Source organism: Sciurus carolinensis, chromosome 3, assembly GCF_902686445.1.
Source record: "Sciurus carolinensis chromosome 3, mSciCar1.2, whole genome shotgun sequence".
Classification (NCBI taxonomy): Eukaryota; Metazoa; Chordata; class Mammalia; order Rodentia; family Sciuridae; genus Sciurus; species Sciurus carolinensis.
Window position 1 is genome coordinate 150,269,046 of NC_062215.1, and position 19,369 is coordinate 150,288,414.

Here is a 19,369-nt window from a genome sequence, read left to right on the forward strand (position 1 = left end):
ATTTTTTTGTCTCAATAATATAATACTCTTACTACCGTTTCTATTGGACTCTCTAGAAATTATAGATATATAATTTTCATCATCCTTTTATATTCTCAATAATACTCAGGGAGTATCTCTCTCCCTCCCCTCACCCCCCACCCCAGCCTCTCTCTCTCTCTCTCTCTTTAAAGTTGTCTTGGTTTTCTTTCTACCTTGCTTTAACAGATTTGAACCATCCTTAAATTCCTATATTAAACCTGCATAATTCATGGTGTATTGCTATTACATTTTGTTGCCATATTTTATTTGCTTGCACTTGCTTTATCTACTCTTAAGTGAAATAGATCAGCTTTTATTCTGTCTTTATCATGTTTATCAGTTTTTGTTCTGCCTTTATTAGGATATGAAATGAATATGTTAAATGAATTTGGGGAATATCTATTTTTTGGTAATGAAAATTATTTAAATAATATAGAAACTACTTGATTTGTAAGTTTAAATACACTAAGCACACAGGTAGACACTCAAAGGGAAAGAAGACAGTGTGTCTGAGGTAATAGTGTCCATAGAAGTTAGTGCACACTATATAGGATTAGATGGTGTGAATAGAGTTGCCTAGAATAATCATGAATAAAACAAATAACTTGTCAATTATTTAAACATTCCATAGTATAAAAAGTAACATATAAGTAAAGTATGCTTAAGACATGAAGAAGGAATCTTTTTTCTTCTGGAAGAAAACAACTTAGAGACAGAGGATTCCTTGCAATAAAATTATGTTATTAGGAGAACAGTTCATTGAAACAGAAGCTCGAAGATAAAATAACATAGTAAAATGAAAATGAAGGTTACAGAAGAATCAAACAGAATAAAACCAATGCCATTACGTATGTAAACAAATCGAAAACAGAAACAGGAAGAAACAGATTTGATGTGTTTTTAAAACCAAATTCATGGCATGAAAGAAAAATTTAAGGTAATCAAAGTGAATACAAATGAAAAAGTAAAATGATTATAACAGAGAAAGAATGATAACTCTGGATATTAAAGATAAATCAACATAAAGATAATTGAGGTCCCTGAGGTGAAGACCTTCAATAAATGGGGAAAGAGAAGAGATACAAAACAAAAGTTTATTTGGAATTAATGAAGAATAAATCTATAAATTAAAAGTACCAGTAACATACCTGGAAAAAATTAATCTAAGACAGCCAGCATTAAAACCATTCAGATTGAGTTTTTGACTTTAAAATTGAGAATAAGTTAGAAATTCAAGGAGAAATGTAAGGAGTACTACTATGATTCAACTCAGTGGTTATAACAACTTATAGTATTACTTTGTTAATAGAAAGTTTAAATGTAGAATGAACTTTGTTATTAAAAAGAAGTAATAAACTCTTTATGTTTTCTTTCCTGTTTTAATATTAGGGAGGCGCCCCTGTGGGCTTAGCATCTAAACCTTTTCACATTCTTTATGGACACACTGATGAGGTATTGAGTGTCGGCATCAGCACTGAATTAGACATGGCAGTGTCAGGATCAAGGGTAAGAGTTCACTTTAAAGAAATCCTAATTACTTGTTATAGAAATTCAGTAGTATTATTTATATCTAAAAAGCTTTTTCTTGGAGAATTGGGAAAGAAATTTTATATCATGTTTGTGTAGAACATTGAAAAGTGGAAAAAATCATAGATACTGAATTCTATTGGGGATTTTATGTGTCTTGTTAGTTAAAGGAAGACAGCATTCTATGAGATAACATACTACTTGAAATCCAAAACTGGAATTTTTCCCAAGGTATATATGTGCTTGGTAGAATAATCATTTTCCAGTTCCCTTTCCATGTTTATTTTCCAACCACTTTACTTTCTTTTTTTTGTGGTTGTTGTTTTTCTTTCTCTTTTTCCTTTTGTAATGTTTCTTGTTTGTAGGATGGCACTGTGATTGTACACACCATTCAGAAAGGTCAGTACATGAGGACTCTACGACCACCTTGTGAGAGTTCTCTATTTCTGACCATTCCCAACTTGGCTATATCTTGGGAAGGACATATTGTCATCTACTCCAGCAGCGAAGAAAAGACTACCCTCAAGGTATGTAACACTTTAATGTAGTAGGTGTAGACTACAGATAGTATGTCTTTTCTTTCCCATAACATGTATGAAGCAGTTTGAGAAAGGAAAGAACACCATATTTTTAAAAGACTGTTTTTCTTTTAATCATTTTTCCTTACTATTAGACTTCCTCTATAATCTTGGCCTCACATTTGTATTTTGTATTGGTTTGTATAACACATGATTTCTAAAAACAATTTCTGATTATGTGGAAATGATAGTCAATGTAAATTCTTTTCACACAAGGCAGGGTATAAATAAATAAAACCTGAATTTTATTTGTTTATTTCCCTTCAGTGATAAAGCTTTTAAATATTAAGGAAATGTTTTTGTTTTATGAATGCCGGGTATTTTGGGACTAGAAAGAGATTTTAGTTCTTTTTTAGGGATGAGATTTCTTGTTTAATGTTTATTAAACAGTTTGATTTGAAATCACTCTAATATTATCTATACATTTTCTCTCTCTCTTTTTTAAAGCTTTAAAAAAATTTTTGTAGTTGTAGATGGACATCATGCCTTATTTTATTTATTTTTATGTGGTGCTAGGGCTCAAACCAGTGCCTCACACTGTGAGTGCAAGCCCTCTGCCACTGAACTACCACTGCAGCCCACTTTCTCTTTAAATACAACCATATTTTTATCCCAAATTGTAATCATTTTGTTATAGTCATAGAATTAGTTAACAATATAAAAACTCAACTTTTATTCAAGACTATTAAATTTTCCTCATTCATTCTTTGCAGGATAAGAATGCATTACACTTGTTTTCTATAAATGGCAAGTATTTGGGATCTCAAGTTCTACAGGAACAAATATCAGATATGTGTATATTTGGAGAGCACATCATCACAGGCAGCTTACAGGGATTCCTGTCTATAAGATACCTCCACAGGTAAGTAATAAAAATTATTGAACTATCACTTAATGAAAGGGGGCTGGGTTGTGGCTCAGTGGTAGAGCAACACTTGACTCACATGTGTGAAGCACTGGGTTTGATTCCCAGTACTCATATAAATAAATGAATAAAAAATAAAAAGGTCCATCAAAAACTAAAAAAAAAAATTTTAAATAAATAAAAGGTAATAGTACTTCCAGCATAAATGGAAACCAGGAATCTAAAATTTCTAGTTGTAATGTAAATTTATTATAAATTTCCTAGCTGTGGAAAAATTGAGGAAGATAAAGGATTCCTGAATTAGTAAGAATAAGGAAAACACAAAGGGAATTTGGGAATAGAGGGATAAAAGTGAATCTGATATGGATATAATAAGATAGAGTACTCTAGACCAGGAAGTAATTTATAAGAAAGATTTTTGAGGGTAGGAGGCAGCCCAAGATAGTTTGATGCATATAAATGAATCATAATACATTTTGTAAAAAAGGGGAAAAGGAAAAGAATATATTTGGGATATATATGTAATAAAAGTGCTTTGTGTAATTAAACTAGTAATCAAAGAATACCAAACTTTAACACATATTCATTACTCAGACATCCCTCTCCTTCACTGCATTAAATAACAGAAGAGTCCCCATGCACAAATAGGTTAACCTTAAAAACACTTTAGTTTGTCTCACCACAATAAAAAAAAATAAAATCCATTCCACTTATAGCTTTCCAAGAATTTTTTACAGCCTGGTTTTGGAGTACTATTAACAGAATCTAAAATTAGAAAAATCAATGGAATCTTTTAGCATTTTATTCTAGAATATAGTTCATGTATCATAGGATTCTTCTGTATTAAGCAAACACAGGCATTTATCATAATGGACTATCAGACAAAGCAAATAGACCAATTTTATTGACCTCAAAAACACATACACTCGTGTACACTTTTTGAACTTTTTTGGCTTTCTTACATAACTTCCACTTATTAGTCCACAAGGTAAAAAACATTTAGTGAAAGAGGTTTGTGTGCCCAGTACTATGATGCTATTCATAATAACTGACCTTAAAGAGTTTAAGACTAGTTAGAGAAGTACTAATGTTTGTGAAATAATAAGAACAAATTTTAAAACTAAATTATATTATGTTAGTTACATGTGTAGGAGGAGATTTAAAGACGGTAAGGATTACTGTGGATCTCAGTAGTCAGATGTATCCATGAAGGAACTGGGGCTGTAGTTCAGTGGTAGAACGCTTGCCTGTCATGTGTGAGGCACTGTGCTCAATCCTCAGCACTGCATAAAATAAACAAAATAAAAGCATTCTGTACAACTACAGAAAAAAACTAAAAAAAAAAAAAAAAAAAAAGAGTCTCCATGAAGGATTTGTAGGAACTGAGATGGAGATGGAGGGCCATCTTCTGGAGGTGAGGGAGGTGACCTATAAGAAAATAAAGCATAAAGGTATAGGATACATACTGTACTAGATTTCAGCAACAAGGTTAAGGTAGGAGTAGAACAAATGCCCACTGATGATCTGAGACTCAGAGAATAATGATAGATGCAAGAGCTTTATTTCCACGTGTTTTAGGAAGGTCACTAAGGACAAGAATGTAGTTAATATCTACATAGAGAATTCTATCTGTTTTTTGTTTGGTTTTGTTTTCTTTGTCTCTTACTTTTCCCCTAATCCCATCAGCAACCCTTTGGTAAGGCAACAGATAGGATATTTGCATCAGATGTTTGATGAATCAGAAGAGGATTTGTAATAATAGAATAGATTGGAAACTGAGGAAAAAGAATAAGATTCTCCAGCTGGTGCTGGGGCTCAGTGGTCATGTGCTTGCCTGGTAGCACTTGTGAAGCACTGGGTTTGATCCTCAGCATCACATAAAAATAAATAAATAAAATAAAAACATTGTGTCCATCTACAACTAAAAAATATTTTTTAAAAAGAGAGATTCTGTAGAGAGTAAGAAAAATAATTTTCATGTACTAGATTGATGGATGTTTTATTAATATTTTGTTTGATTATAGACGATCAAAAGAAAAACATAGTGAGAATAAAGATTTACCAAGTATTTTAAGTATTGCTGTAAATGTGGGCCCTTGGATGAGTCACTGAGACTGTCTGAACCTAAGTAAAATTACAGTGTAGAACTAGATGATCATTAAGTTATCTTCCAGGTATAAGATTCTGTGAATCCATTATATATGCATGTAATAATGTCTGTGTTTTTTTATTTCTCTTCTAGTTTGAATCTCAGCATCACTCCATTAGCTATGCGATTGCCTATCCACTGTGTTTGTGTAACCAAAGAATACAGCCATATTCTTGTAGGTTTAGAAGATGGCAAATTGATTGTAGTGGGTGCTGGCAAGCCAGCTGAGGTAAAACCTAGCGTCATGGATTTTATTTCCCGTACTATTGGGGATTCCTTTGGTTCTCCTTCATTCCAACTGATTCAGAAGTCTCCGTTATGGATAAACAAGTTCAAAAACAAATTTGATTTTTCAAAGGGCAGTAAATGAAAACAGAGGATAAAGTTGTTACTCAAGAGTGATATTTATATTGTGATATAATTGAAAATACACATTTGGCAGTTTCTGTCTACCACTGTAGTTGAATAGAAAGTTATTTTATTTCAAATCTAGATTCAGGACCACTGCATGAATGTTAGTTCATTAAAGACTTTATAAAAATAAAATATAGGGCTAGGGATATAGCTCAGTTGGTAGAGTGCTTGCCTTGCAAGCACAAGGCCCTGGGTACAATCCCCAGCACCGCAAAAAAAAAAAAAAATAAAAAAAAATAAATAAAAAAATAAAATATAATTAGCCTAAACAGTAAAACTACTAAATTTAATTTTGACAAATACCCAACATGACTGAGTGTCCTTTTGCAAAATCATCATTTTCTGTTTAGAACTATAAATATCCCCATATTAATGTTCTTACTCTCAGTGAGTTTCCTATACTGTAAATTAACTTACTGATGGTTTATCAATTACTAAATATTTAAATATCATAATAGGAAAATTTAGTGACTTACTCAAGGTAATTTTGTGGTTTTTCCAAGGAATTTATTACATAGAATTAAATTAATCATTATAAATTTGGGGAGGTCATTATTGATCTTTTCTGAGAAATCTATATGGCATCTATAGGAGTTATTTCAAGAGAAGAAATTATTACATTATCAGTGATTATAATCTATTTTAGAGCAGAATCTTTTGCTCTATAAATGTTTTAAAATTCCTTTAGTCCTTATACTCTTTTTCCAGGATACTCTTAAAAGTGTTACATTTAGTTTCAGAGGTATTAATCCCCTAAAACAACATGAGCAGCTCTATATCTCAGTATTTCACTTAATTTAAGCCATGTTGAGCACATATCCATTAAACACTTAGTTTCTTGATTAATGAATTTCCCAAATCATACCCACCTGTCCTTTGCTAATGTTATGATTACATAAAAATTCTACTCAAACTTTACTCTTCAAGTGTTTCACTTTGTGTGGATTACCCCAGTGCCTTTTAAATTTGCATGCTTTCCCCACCTTGGGTAAGCTTGTTAGTTTCTGATCTTACTAAATTTTTTTAGTGAAATGATCGTTATGTACATACATTTTTTTAAAAAAATTGATTGGAAAAAACAGCTAAGCAGGTACATTTTGTAGGACTAAATTAAATGTTTTGTACTACTTACCAAAATAATTTTGATAATTTTTCCCACTGTAATATTTATGTAGTCTACAATATGTAGAATCTGAATGCTGTATAAATCATCAATAAAAGTATTTTCTATCTGTTTTATATCTTTAGATGTATTAACTGAATTATGGATCTATTATAGTGAATTGAATATTTAGTCTTTCATAATTGAAATATAATTTATTGTATAAATATAATTTATTATATAAGGTATTATTATATAAATAAATATATTATAGAATATGAGCTAGATCAATAGTTATGAAGTCATTTCTGTTTCCAGATTTATTTTTATCTAAAACATTAAATCTTGATTAGTATATTTAAAATCACATATCATACTTATATATTATTCTGCCAGTACGAAATTCATATTTATAGATCAGATGGTAAGATAGTAATAGGTTAATGAAAATACTGTTTCAGAAAATACATGTGGAAGCAAAAATGTAAAACAAGCATCCAAAGCCACTGGTATCTTTGTATGAGGCTTATCTTTTATTACTCCAATAAATGTACCTGAGAAAAGTTACTATTAAGAAAAGGGTGGCAGAGGAATCACCAATCTAAAAAGTAGATTGTAGGCTGGGCAAGGTAGTACACACCTGTAATCCTGTCTACTCAGAAGGCTGAAGCAGGAGGATCACAAGTTCAAGGCCCACCTGGGTAACTTAGACTTAGTCTTAAGATAAAATGAAAAGAGCTGGGGATATAGCTCAGTGGTAGAGCTCTTGTCTAGCATGTTGATGTCTGGGGTTCAGTTCCTAGTACCATAAAAAAATAAAATATTGTACATAGAAAAGTGATTACACAAATCATATGGGTTTTTAGTTGCCTAGCTGTATAAGTGGTTTTCAAAGACATTTACACACTGATTTAATTAATATTTGGTATGTACTAGGAAAGGTGGTAGGTGTTGCAGATTTAATGGTGAACAAAATGTGATTCTTACCTTTTGCTATTCTTGCTTTCTAAACTACTTTTAATCATTCTATTGTTAAATATTTTTTCTTATATCAAATATTTTTAGATTACTTTCATCAAAATATTGTTTTACTTTATTTTTGTTTTTATGAGTAGCATTAATAGTATAAATACCAAAAAGAAAATCCTCAAACCTGTATGTCTTATTGGTAGATTATAGTGTAAGAAGCTTGTTAAATGACTCTGGTAACTTTTACATAATTGGGACATTTTCTTTTTAAATTTACATATTAATATTAGACCTTTCCCACCTAAATGACAATCACAAGACTTTATTATTAATCATGCTGATTATGCTAACAAAACTTTATTTATTCTTTATTCTACAAAATCAGTGTCTTATGTATTGATTTTATGTATCCTTTTTAAATTTCTTAACATCTATTCTTCATTTTTCTGGATTACTTTAAACAGATGCGCTCAGGTCAGCTTTCTCGAAAATTGTGGGGATCTAGCAAGCGACTCAGCCAGATTTCAGCTGGAGAAACGGAATATAATACTCAAGATTCCAAGTGATTATTATTTCCATCTTCCGTGATAAATAACTGAAACTTGATTTATTACTTTGTCACTTTAACCACATCTCTCAACTCTCTGAAAGGTTTTAAGGTCTTTATCCCTGAAAATAATTTAGGGATTGCTACAGTTTGATATGGAGTATATAAAGATATAGGTTATATTATTATCCTTTTAAAAATTTCTGGTTAATATTAATGAATATTAATGAATCAAGTCTTATTAAGCAATTCTTGATGTACACTAAGATGAATTTGAGAAAATAAATTTGATTCAATTTAGTGACCTGTTTCTGAAGATCACAGGATCCATTTTAAAAAACTAACTTCTAAAGTGAAATTAGGTTCGATTCACTTATTCTCAATAGCAAAATTTAAGGTATCTCTATTAAAAGAGTAAAGGTAATGGACAGTTGAGAGATATGACTTTCTTTAGATAATCATTTTTCTATTCACTCACCACAACATAAAAAATATCAATTTTTATGAAATGCCTGATTGGAGAGAATAATTTTAAAACCATTTGTTGCACAGTTGGATTTTCAAAACTCAGCAAAAGTTCCAGGTTTGCATGGTAAGATTAAAATATGAATATTGAAACTATTAAATTGACCCATTCTGCTACTATTTAACACATTACTAATGAGAAGGTATTGGATTGTATTATTATTTTTAAATAATAAAAGTTGAGTAGGTAAGAAGAAACTAAAAATGACGTTTTATGGATTTTTTTTTTTTTTTGTGGTGCTGGGGATTGAACCCAGGGCCTGTGTGCTTATGAGGCAAGCACTCTACCAACTGAGCTATCTCCCCAGCCCTGGATGTATTTATTAATAGTATATTTAAGCAAAAATACTGATTGTGATTTTGATAGTGGACCCTTTAAGTGGCACTTGCAGCACAGTTTACATCTGCAAAATTCAAACTGTTTTGGCTTTTTCTTTGCTAAGCAAATAGTGTGTTTTGCTCTGGTAATTAGAAGAGTTAGCAATCATACTTTTTTACCTGGAATGCATTACTTTTTTACCTGGAATATCTCTGTGATTAATGAACAAATTGAAAAGATACATATGACTTAAAAGTAGCCATTCAGATGATGTGATTTTTTTTAGAAACATATTTCTGATTCATTTTATATATTACTTTTAGGATTACAGTTAATTTTGTTATTGGTAGTTAAATGTTACATTATGCTTTATTATATTATTCAAGACTTTGAAGTAAAAGGCTTGATTGATTTAATTTGGAGTTCCAAAATATTGTTAAGCCTAATTCTTTTATAAAATCATCTTTTGAGTTAGGTCAGAGAGCTTTTATGTATATCAGTATTATTAATCTGAGGTTCCATGGGTTTGGAGGAATTTATGAATCCATAACATTGTGCAGAAATTTTGTATGTTGAATGCCCTTTCAGGAAAGAGTGATTGCATGACTTTCTTAAAGGGGATTATAAACAAAAGAGAAACAAAACATTTTTACAGTAATATCTTCTTAAAATAATAATTTTCTTTTTATTCCACAAATCATAGATTTCCTTCCATCTGATCATCTTCTCCATTGAATCCTGGAGAAATTTTCTTTCGGTTTTCTCTTTCCTGTTGACCATGGTATTCTATACCCTTTTCTTTACAATCCTATGAGTAAAAAACAATTTAAGAAATAAAGGATTATTTAGGGAAACTTTTGAATAGTTTGATGGTTTATGAGTCAGGACTAATAAAAATTATAGGATAATTTTCTTTCTAACAAGTTAAAATATTTTTTCAGGAAAAATATAGCTGCACTTTAGGTAAATAACACTGAAATCACCTGATGCAAAAATAGGACATGTCAATGTGAAGTCCTCTTCTGAGAACTTCAGGAATTTGAGTTGGAAAAAAATCTTAACAAGTTAATATAGAGAATTATGATTTAAAAGTGAGATTTATTGCTTCTTTTTAACTGATTCCCAGTCTAGTGCTTCACCCATGTTGCCAACAGAACCATCTCATTCTTCATCTTAATTCCTTCAGGAGGTTTCAAGTTGATTGATTTTTTAGTTCGAAAATATTTATTTTGAGAGAATTTTTTTCTAAATCAAAGCTTTGTACATTTTCTTTTGGTTATTTATTTAGAGATTTCTATATAAGATACCTTCCCTTTTTAAATTTTTTTTTAGTTGTAGATGGACACAATACTTTTATTTTATTTATTTATTTTTATGTGGTACTGAGGATTGAACCCATTGCTTCACATGTGCTAGGCAAGTGCTCTAACACTGAGCTACAACCCCAGTCCCACCTTCCTTTTTGTTAAGATCACTTAATATTGGATTTGAAAATTATTTTAGATACTGAAGTTATAAAAAACTTAGATAATTGGAGAAAACTTCTTAAATTGATGATGTTTTACTGTGCTGCATTTGAGTTAGAGAAGTCGAATAAGCAGTATTTATAATGCAAATAAGAAACTTTGTTCACGGTATAATATGTAGACTAATACTAGATGTTGAGAGTAGTAGAATTACTCCTCATATTTGTTTTCCAAAAGTAAAATCCAAAATTGTGATTTTTTTTTTCTTTTGTACTGAGGATTGAACTCAGGGGTTCTTAACCACTGAACTAAAACCCCAGTCCTTTTTATTTTTTATTTTGAAACAGGGTCTTGCTAAGTTGCTGAGACTGGCTTTGAACTTGCAATCCTTCTGCCTGAGCCTCACTTGTCAGTGGGAAAATTGTGGAATTTTGAGACTGTTTAGCAACAGTGTAGAAGAGTGGAACTTAATTTTTATTTATTAAAATAAGCAAATATAGTAGAACTATTAGTTGAGGAATATGTTCCTCACTTAAACAGCAGAGCTCACTGAATTAAAAATCAGTAGATAAAATCACTGATAAGATACACTTTTAGATGTTATCCATAGAAATTATTTTATATTATATAATAGCAGAAATTACCTCTATATTAAAATGGAATAATAGGTGGGCATTTTTGTTGATGAATATAATATCTCACCTTGGCTGTTACCAAGTCTGTTATCTTTGTAAAACTTTTCATCTGCTTCTGTTTCTTGACACTGGTGATGATGAAAGTAAGAATCTCAACATCCTCATGATGGGAACGATTTATACTGATGTTTTACTTTTGGAAAGCGAGGTGAAGTATTACAATAAAATTGTTAAGTGTACTTAAAAAATAAGTTTTATAAGAATTTTTACAACTCTCCTCAATCAATATTCTGTCATTACTTCAATAAAATTGGAAGAGAAAAGGAAAAATAGATCCGGACATGAAAATCAGGAAAACGTGTAAAAATGACATTTGACCAGTTTAATCTTTTTAGTGTGTGAAGCTCAGACCAGCTCTGAATAAATGTCTGCTCATTTCCTTTATGTTACAGTGATTCCTTTTGTAGGAAAAAAAATGCCAAGTATTCTTTTTGTCATCATCAAGAAATATCAGTGGGGTTGAGGATATAGTTCAGTTGGTAGAGTGCTTGCCTTGAAAGCACAAGGCCCTGGGTTCAATCCCCTGCACCACAAAAAAAAAAAAAAAAAAAAAGGTATCAGTGAGGTTTCCTTTATTTGGAGTATATCAAAATTATCCTTCAAAGAACCAATATTGAACATGTGTTAAGCTTCTGAAAGAAATATATGTCCTCATAATTAGAATTTAGATTCGAAGGTTGAATCTTAACCCAAGACTTTATATTTTGCTTGAATAGAAGTAGGCAAACAGCATTAACTTAAATACTCGATTTTTATTTAATGATGATAGAGACATAGCCTTTGCCTTTAAGTATATTTTATATTCTTATTGCTAAAGAAATCACTAAGGAAATCTTTAATTGAATTTAAGAAGGTTAGCTCCTTTTATATATTTATATTATAAAATAAGCAGCGTTATCTTAACTGTCTTTCCAATGAAAAGATGCAAGTGCTTGGACTATATTAAATATACTATATTGAATATAAATATAATATTGAATATATAATATGATGTGTACATGCACATGTATTTTAAGGTTGTTGGTTTCTTCAAATATGTTTTTAAGTCTGCCTTCCATAAATATATGTTCTTTTTTTTTAAATATAATTTTAGTTGTTGATGGACCTTTATACTCGGTGCTGTGAATCAAATCCAGTACCTCATACATGCCAGGCGAGCTCTCTATCACTGAGCCACAACCCCAGCCCCTATTAACAAGTTCTTAAATCTGTCTTTAGCATACAATTTTTGAATGGTATATAAAAAAGGAAACATTATTTTTACTTTATAAATCTAATCTGTTCATTTTTCAGCCAGACTCATAGGTTGCCCTAAGTATTCCTCTCATCAGTAGAAACGGTTCTTTTCTAATAAGTAAGCAATCTTAAACACTTTTACCACTCTCAACAAATACCGATTCTCATTATTTTTCCTAATGCATGCCTGTATTGTATATACTCAGCATTTGATTTGTTTTAAATGACCCCATCTAGAACATTGTTCTATAGAGTTTTTTCTTGTATTTATCAGAGTTGTAGCAGTGCTTTGCCTGATGATATTAAGACAACAATAGTGTTATCAGTCTGTGAGCAACAGCCTTACCTCTTTAATTTAAATGAGCATTTTCTAGGCTAGTGGTTCTTAATTGAGATTGCAGATTAGACTTGTCTATAGAGTTTTATAAATATACGATGTCCGGGCACTGCTTTGGTCTTACTGAATCTCTTTACTTGATATTCTTGGCATAAAAAATTATGTCTCAGGATTATTACATTTTGAAGTGTTTTCCACTGTAGAAATTATATCCATTTATTTTTACAAATCAGGTATAATATCCTGAGAGACATTTTGTCTTGGTTTTATTATCTTTGTTTCTCATGTACAGAAACAACCAAATTTCCTTCTCAGTTCATTATTATCATGAACACTCCACAGACCTTTCATATTTGAAATTTTTAACTAATATTTTATCTTTAAAAAAAGTGTCTGTTTGCTAATATTAATTCCCAATATTAATCATTATTTTACACATTTGAATTAGATAACATTTTAATAAGAGAATTAATTAAAAAAACCCTGAGTAACAAATGCTTAATTTAAAACATAATTAGATCTCTTGTAGTCTTGAAGCTTATAATCAATAGAATTCTCCTAATTAAGAAGCATTGTATAAATTCTCCAAGTATTTCTAACAAATTCTTAGGTACAGCCTCTGTATGGACATGATCTTTAATTATCCATAAGTGTTAGGGGTAACAGAGCATTATTAACATTTAAGATATTTAGTCCTAAATTGAATACAATTAAATTTTCTTTGTAAGAAAATATAAGACCATCCTAGAATATAGGAGTGATGTGGTTTTATTTAGTATGAGATCTTTATGTAAAAATGATCATTTATTAAAAGACTTTTCTGATATATGGTAGTAATTCCTCACATCGTCTTAGATTATTATCTCACTGACCTTTGTCACATTTTTGTGGTTTCTAAACATATTGCAGGATTCAGACCCATGAAACATGTTTTAGTGACAAGTGAAAACACATAAATTCAGTAGTATTTATCTTCCTGTTAATGCTTGTCATCTTACAAGCTGAAAATTCAGATGGAAAAGAACAAGTAGAAAGTCATTAATTCAGCATTTTTCTATGGTACAGTTTTCATATGTTTCCTTGGAAACATTTTGCAAATATGACCATAATAATAACAATTCTGTCATTTGAAAAATTATTCAGCTGGGCACTATGGCACACCCCTATAGTCCAAACTACTTGAGAGGCTAAGGTGAGAAAACCACTTGAGCCCAGGAGTTCAAGATCAGCCTGCGCAACATGGTGAGACCCTATCTAAAAAAAAAAAAAAAGAATCTATTCGTATTTCAAAGTTGACTATTACAGTGACACTTATATGATCGCTGTTTCATTATTTAACTTTATTTAAAAAATTTTTTTATTTGTTCTACTTAGTTGTGCATGACAGTAGAATCCTTTTATACATTTTGATAGATCATACATAAATAGAGTGTAATCTCTTATTTTTCTGATTATACTATTTAAATTTATTTATAACCATTTTTGAGTGGATAGAGTGATTAGCTGCTTATAACACATTATGATGTGAGCCTAAGAAAGTTTAGAATTTAGAAGAGATTGAGAATTTTACTGATTTAAATATAACTATTTTTAAAACAATTATTATTCCAATTCTTTTAAGTTTTAATTTTGGTAATATATTTCAACTTAAGATAAATTAAAATTAACGGTTCTCTAATAGTGTACTAGACAACTTTAAAATGCTATTTTTGATGTTTTCTTTTGGTAACATCTTCCCACACTATCTAAACCATGTATTATACCATTTAGTGAACTAGACCTACAGATTTATAAGTGCTACTCTTGTATTTTGAAGGGAAAAGAGCCCTTATCTATAATAGACAACTATTTTGCTCTTCAGAATGCTGAAATTATATTAGTAAATAAGTGGTTCTGGCAAGGATATACCAGCAGTCAAATTTAACTGAAAAATATTTCAGCTTCTTCAGTTCTTATGTAGGGGTTAAAGAAAATAATTTGATTTCTTCCTTTGGAAATTAGATTGCTGTTTTTAAATTTTTAGTGGCTAAATTATAATAGTTTCTTTAGCCCTGCCAAAATTATGATTTATTATAGTAGATTTTACTGTTGAAGACCTTTTACATTTTAAACCATGTTTTCCTCTTCTCTTCTTACTAATCTCAAAGACTAATTCATAAACATGATCACCAAACCTTATTTGTGGCTACTGCTTATTTTATAGTTAACTTTATGTAAGAAAGCTTGTTATAAATCCATGTGACTGTTTTATTCAGAGACTCTTGAGAGATAGACTATCCTTCCCCAACTGTTTGCTTTTACACACTTGGAGCAAAAATTTAGCAAAAAATAAATGTCTGGCCAGCCATTTTCTGTCAGACTCATTTCTATGAGAATCCATTAAGGCAGAAAAATTCAAGCATATTTGATTAGTCTCTTTTGCCAGTGTTCTAGGACCCAGAAGAGTAGGAGCATTTCACTGTTTATTAACAGAGGGTGACAGTCTTGAATGCTTGTATATTTAGAGGAGTTAACTGAGAATTCAGAATAATTTGCTAAAGAAAGAAAAGTACTTAGAAATTGTGCTGCTACTTAAATATTTAAGAAATTCAAAAAGTTGTGTATTTATTTTAAAAGCGTTCCTTCTCATTTATTCTACTGGAATTGACAATGAAAAAGAGAACATTAAGCCTTATTTATATCTAATTATTGATTGTGCAAACTGTGACTTATTCGGTATTCGTATGCCAAAAAAAAAGGTTTTAAAGTTTTCAAGCAAGTTTTAGACTTAATGGTATGTAAATAATTTTGATTAGTACAAGGAAGTTTCTGTTATTTTGGTGCAATACATTCTTTCCCTCCTTGTCCTTCTAAAAGTAAGTATATTAAGATGTATGTTTTGTTCCATTAAGTGATGTGTTTCAAAAATTCTGTGTGTGTACATGAGTTAATGTTTGAATTTGTTTCTGTATAGTATGATCAAAGATGATAATTAAAAATTTTGCACTTTTTTAGTCCCTTGGAAATTTGTATTGTAACACTTTTTAAGAATGTACATTTATTTTGTACATAATAAATTAGCTTTGTATATGAAAATCAGTTTGAATCAAATAAAAAGATGATGTTACTTTCAGCAGTTGATCTGTAATTCTCAATTTATAGAGTCTAATTAGAACTTAGCCTTGGCGAAATTCTTTGTTAAGCCGAAAATAAATAGACCATTGTTTCTTTCTTATATGAGTAGAAGTTCTTTGGTAGTCCTATGTAAGCAAAATAAATATTACTTTAATCAGATTTTGACATAATAGCCTTTCATTTCAAAACCACCTCAAAAACATTTTGCATTTTTTCCCTTAGCAAATGATCATATATTGTAAATCTGTACTTATAGTTGATCAGATAATGCATTAGGGTTTTTTAAACCTTATTTTCTTTCATAATTAAAATCTTTTATTCATTAATTTCTTTTTTTGCAGTGCTGGGGATGGCACCCAGGGCCTCAAGCGAGCACTCTGCCATTGAGCTACACCCCACCTCCAGCCATTTTCCAGAAACTTTTGACACTCTAAATATTGACCTAATCCTGTTTTTTTTTTAAATTAGTAGAACCTAATCCACAATAAGACAGAATTCAAACTGTGTTCCAGGTTCTTGCCTATACTGTAGTCTGTAGATCCAAAATAATAAAACAACAGGAATGAACTTTATCCTTGATTGCCACTATTTCCAGTACTAAGATTTAATAAGGACATGTCACTAGAATTAAAAAATTTTCTGCATTAATTCATCTGGAGATTTCTGAGTCACTGGACAATCAAAGCCAGGTTATAGGCTTACTTAAAGCTTCCTTGCTTTTGTAGAACAAGTCCATAGCATCATATCAGGCATCAAATAAATGTGTTTTTGTTTCACACAATAATACTAGAACCTATATTTTCTTTTCATTTACTATCACATCATTCAATTGATGAGAATATGAGATTAAACAATCTTCTAAAACTTCTTTTATCCAGATTTTTTTTTTTACTTTACTCATTGCTGAATGTAGAATGATTTTTAGTCTATTCAATTCTTGTAAAACTCTTTACCTGATTCGTACTTGGAGTATTCTCTGAAATGTGTATTCATTCAAAGATGGTTTAATTATAACTTCGTAATCACTGAAAAAGTTAGGCAAAGGCAACAGAGAATTGTGTATTATCATTCATGTTTTAGCAAGATAGAAATTTTTTAAAAGAAGGACCTTCTTAGATATATTCAACTCAAATTTGTACCCCAAATCCTTTAACAACTCATGGATTTTGAAGGAAAAATCAATGTGCCAAATCATTCAAATGCTTATGATATGATGACTAATGGCAAGAAGATAGATTTAATTATCCAACCAGGAATTATCATTCTAAAATCCTGTGTGAGCATTTCTATCAGAATGCCATCCAGGTATATCACAGAATCAGAAGAAGATGAGAACTTGGTTACATAATTTGAGCACATTGTCAAAGAAGTTGAAATGAACATTGGTGGTCTAAAAACTTAAATCAAATTTTGCATGTGATAGGGAATATGCAGATCACCTGGAACTTTTAATTATTTGAGTATAAAATTTTGAGAAAGTCTATAAAAAGGTCATTTTAATATGATCAATTGTGTCATATTAATACAGCCTATTGGGCCAAAGGGTTCTGCATCCATGGATTCAATAACCAACTGCAAATAAAAAATATTTAAAAATAATTGCATGTGTGCTGAACGTGCAGAGACATTTAAAGAAAAAGTTTAACTGTTTACATAGCATTTACATTTTATTAGGTACTATGTAATCTAGAGAGTATTTAAAGCATAGGGGAGGGGTCTGGGGTGTAGTTCAGTTTTAGAGCACTTGCCTACCATGTAAAAAGCCCTAGATTCAATCCCCAGCATTACAAAAAAGAAAAAAGTATATTAGTATTTGTGTATAAATAGTCTTACCAATTAGATTCATAATAATGTATGTGGATTTCAGATGCAGACTTTCTCAGGATGATTTTACCTTCATGAACTTTCCATGGTTTAGGATCTGCATATGACCGCATTCTAAAAATGATCAAACTTAGGAATGCTGATTAACACAAGCTCACAAGAGTGATATATATATATATACTACAGTATAAATTTGCTAATTTTTAATGTGTACATTGATTTCCAGTGCTCACTGTCTTTGGAGACAGCTTTTGTTCTTTTATTTCTCTTAGTTTCTTACATTAACAGAAAAAATAATCTTCTGCAGGGCTGGTTCATTGGCAGAGTGCTTGCCTAGCACTTGTGAGGCACTGAGTTTGATCCTTAGCACCACATAAAAATAAACAAATAAAATAGACTCATGCTGTCTATCTACAGCTACTTGAAAGAAAAGAGTCCTCTGCAGCTAACATAATTGTGTGTGTGTAGAAAATCCTAAGAAATCTACACACAAAACAATCCTAATAAATGAACCTAGTAGTCACAGGATACACACAAATAAATTGTATTTCTATGTCCTAGTAATGAAAAATTGAAATTCAAAACAATATATAACATTCCAGACAGTAGAAATAGGATGAGCATAGACACATAGATCAACAGAAGACTTCATCTGCACCTGAGCATAACTGGTGAATTGTCTGTAAATGTGCCAAAATAATTCAATGTAGGAAGAACATTCTTTGGAATACAGGGTGCTAGAACTGGTTATCCACATGTAATACAATGATCTCTTCACTTAAAAATTAATTTGAAATGAATTACAGACCTAAGTGTAAAACCCACAACTATATACATCTAGACAAAAGCATAAAAATACATTTTATAGTTGTGTCACAGCCCAAGAATCTGAGCTTAGGAAAGTTGAATTTTTAATAATAAACCACAATCAAACCTCCATCCTTTGCTCTGAAAGGAGATACTATCTTTACTGGTGAGTAAGCAAATTTGTCTCCTATTCAGAAGAGTATGTCCACCTTCCAAGGTTATCTGCTTTATAAACATCCTTGAAAATATATGTCGAAAATAAAATAGCAGTTAATATCTTATTCCCAAGAAACAGTATCTCAACACTACCTTCATCAGTTGTGTCTTGTTAGACTACCAATTTTCCCCCCAGTTGCAGGATGAATGCTCTACTAACTGTGCTTGATGCCCAGCCCAAGACCCCCAAAGACCAGAGGACACAGGCAAGAGTAGTCCAGATTCCGTAAATAGACAACTGTTGCCCAGTGCATGCTGAGATTGTATAGGTGATCCTGTGTGGTCTGGTGGAAAAGAAAAAAAAAAAAAAGCCAAAGCTCATTTTACAGATGGAATGTTCAGCAAAACCAAAAATGAGTAGCAGCTAAACTGAAAACTTAATGGTGGCATTGAAAGATGGTAGCACAGGAAAACCATCTCAATAGACAGGTCTTCAATTATAAGCCATGCAGTTCACTTTGTGTGGAAAGAAGTTTAATGTTAAGACTACATACAGAATCGTACACAATCATGGAGTGATGAATACCTGGGGCAGCTGGTCAGAGGCACAAATGGAAAACAGATATTCAGATTGGGGACAGGGAGGCTGGGGTTGTAGCTCACTGGTAGAGCACTTGCCTAGCATGTGTAAGACACTGGGTTCAATCATCAACACCAC

At 31.0% G+C, this 19,369-nt stretch overlaps 1 protein-coding gene across 1 annotated transcript in view; it reads left to right on the plus strand.

Annotated features, from left to right (window-relative positions):
* Nucleotides 1-16,002, plus strand: part of Nbeal1 (neurobeachin like 1) — a 190,717-nt gene extending 174,715 nt beyond the window's left edge. The window contains 5 exon segments of the mRNA XM_047546399.1: nucleotides 1,411-1,527; nucleotides 1,914-2,075; nucleotides 2,840-2,988; nucleotides 5,234-5,369; nucleotides 8,090-16,002. Coding sequence (XP_047402355.1) covers nucleotides 1,411-1,527; nucleotides 1,914-2,075; nucleotides 2,840-2,988; nucleotides 5,234-5,369; nucleotides 8,090-8,191 — 666 coding nt within the window. The 3' untranslated portion in view covers nucleotides 8,192-16,002.
* The last annotated feature ends 3,367 nt before the right edge of the window (nucleotides 16,003-19,369 follow it).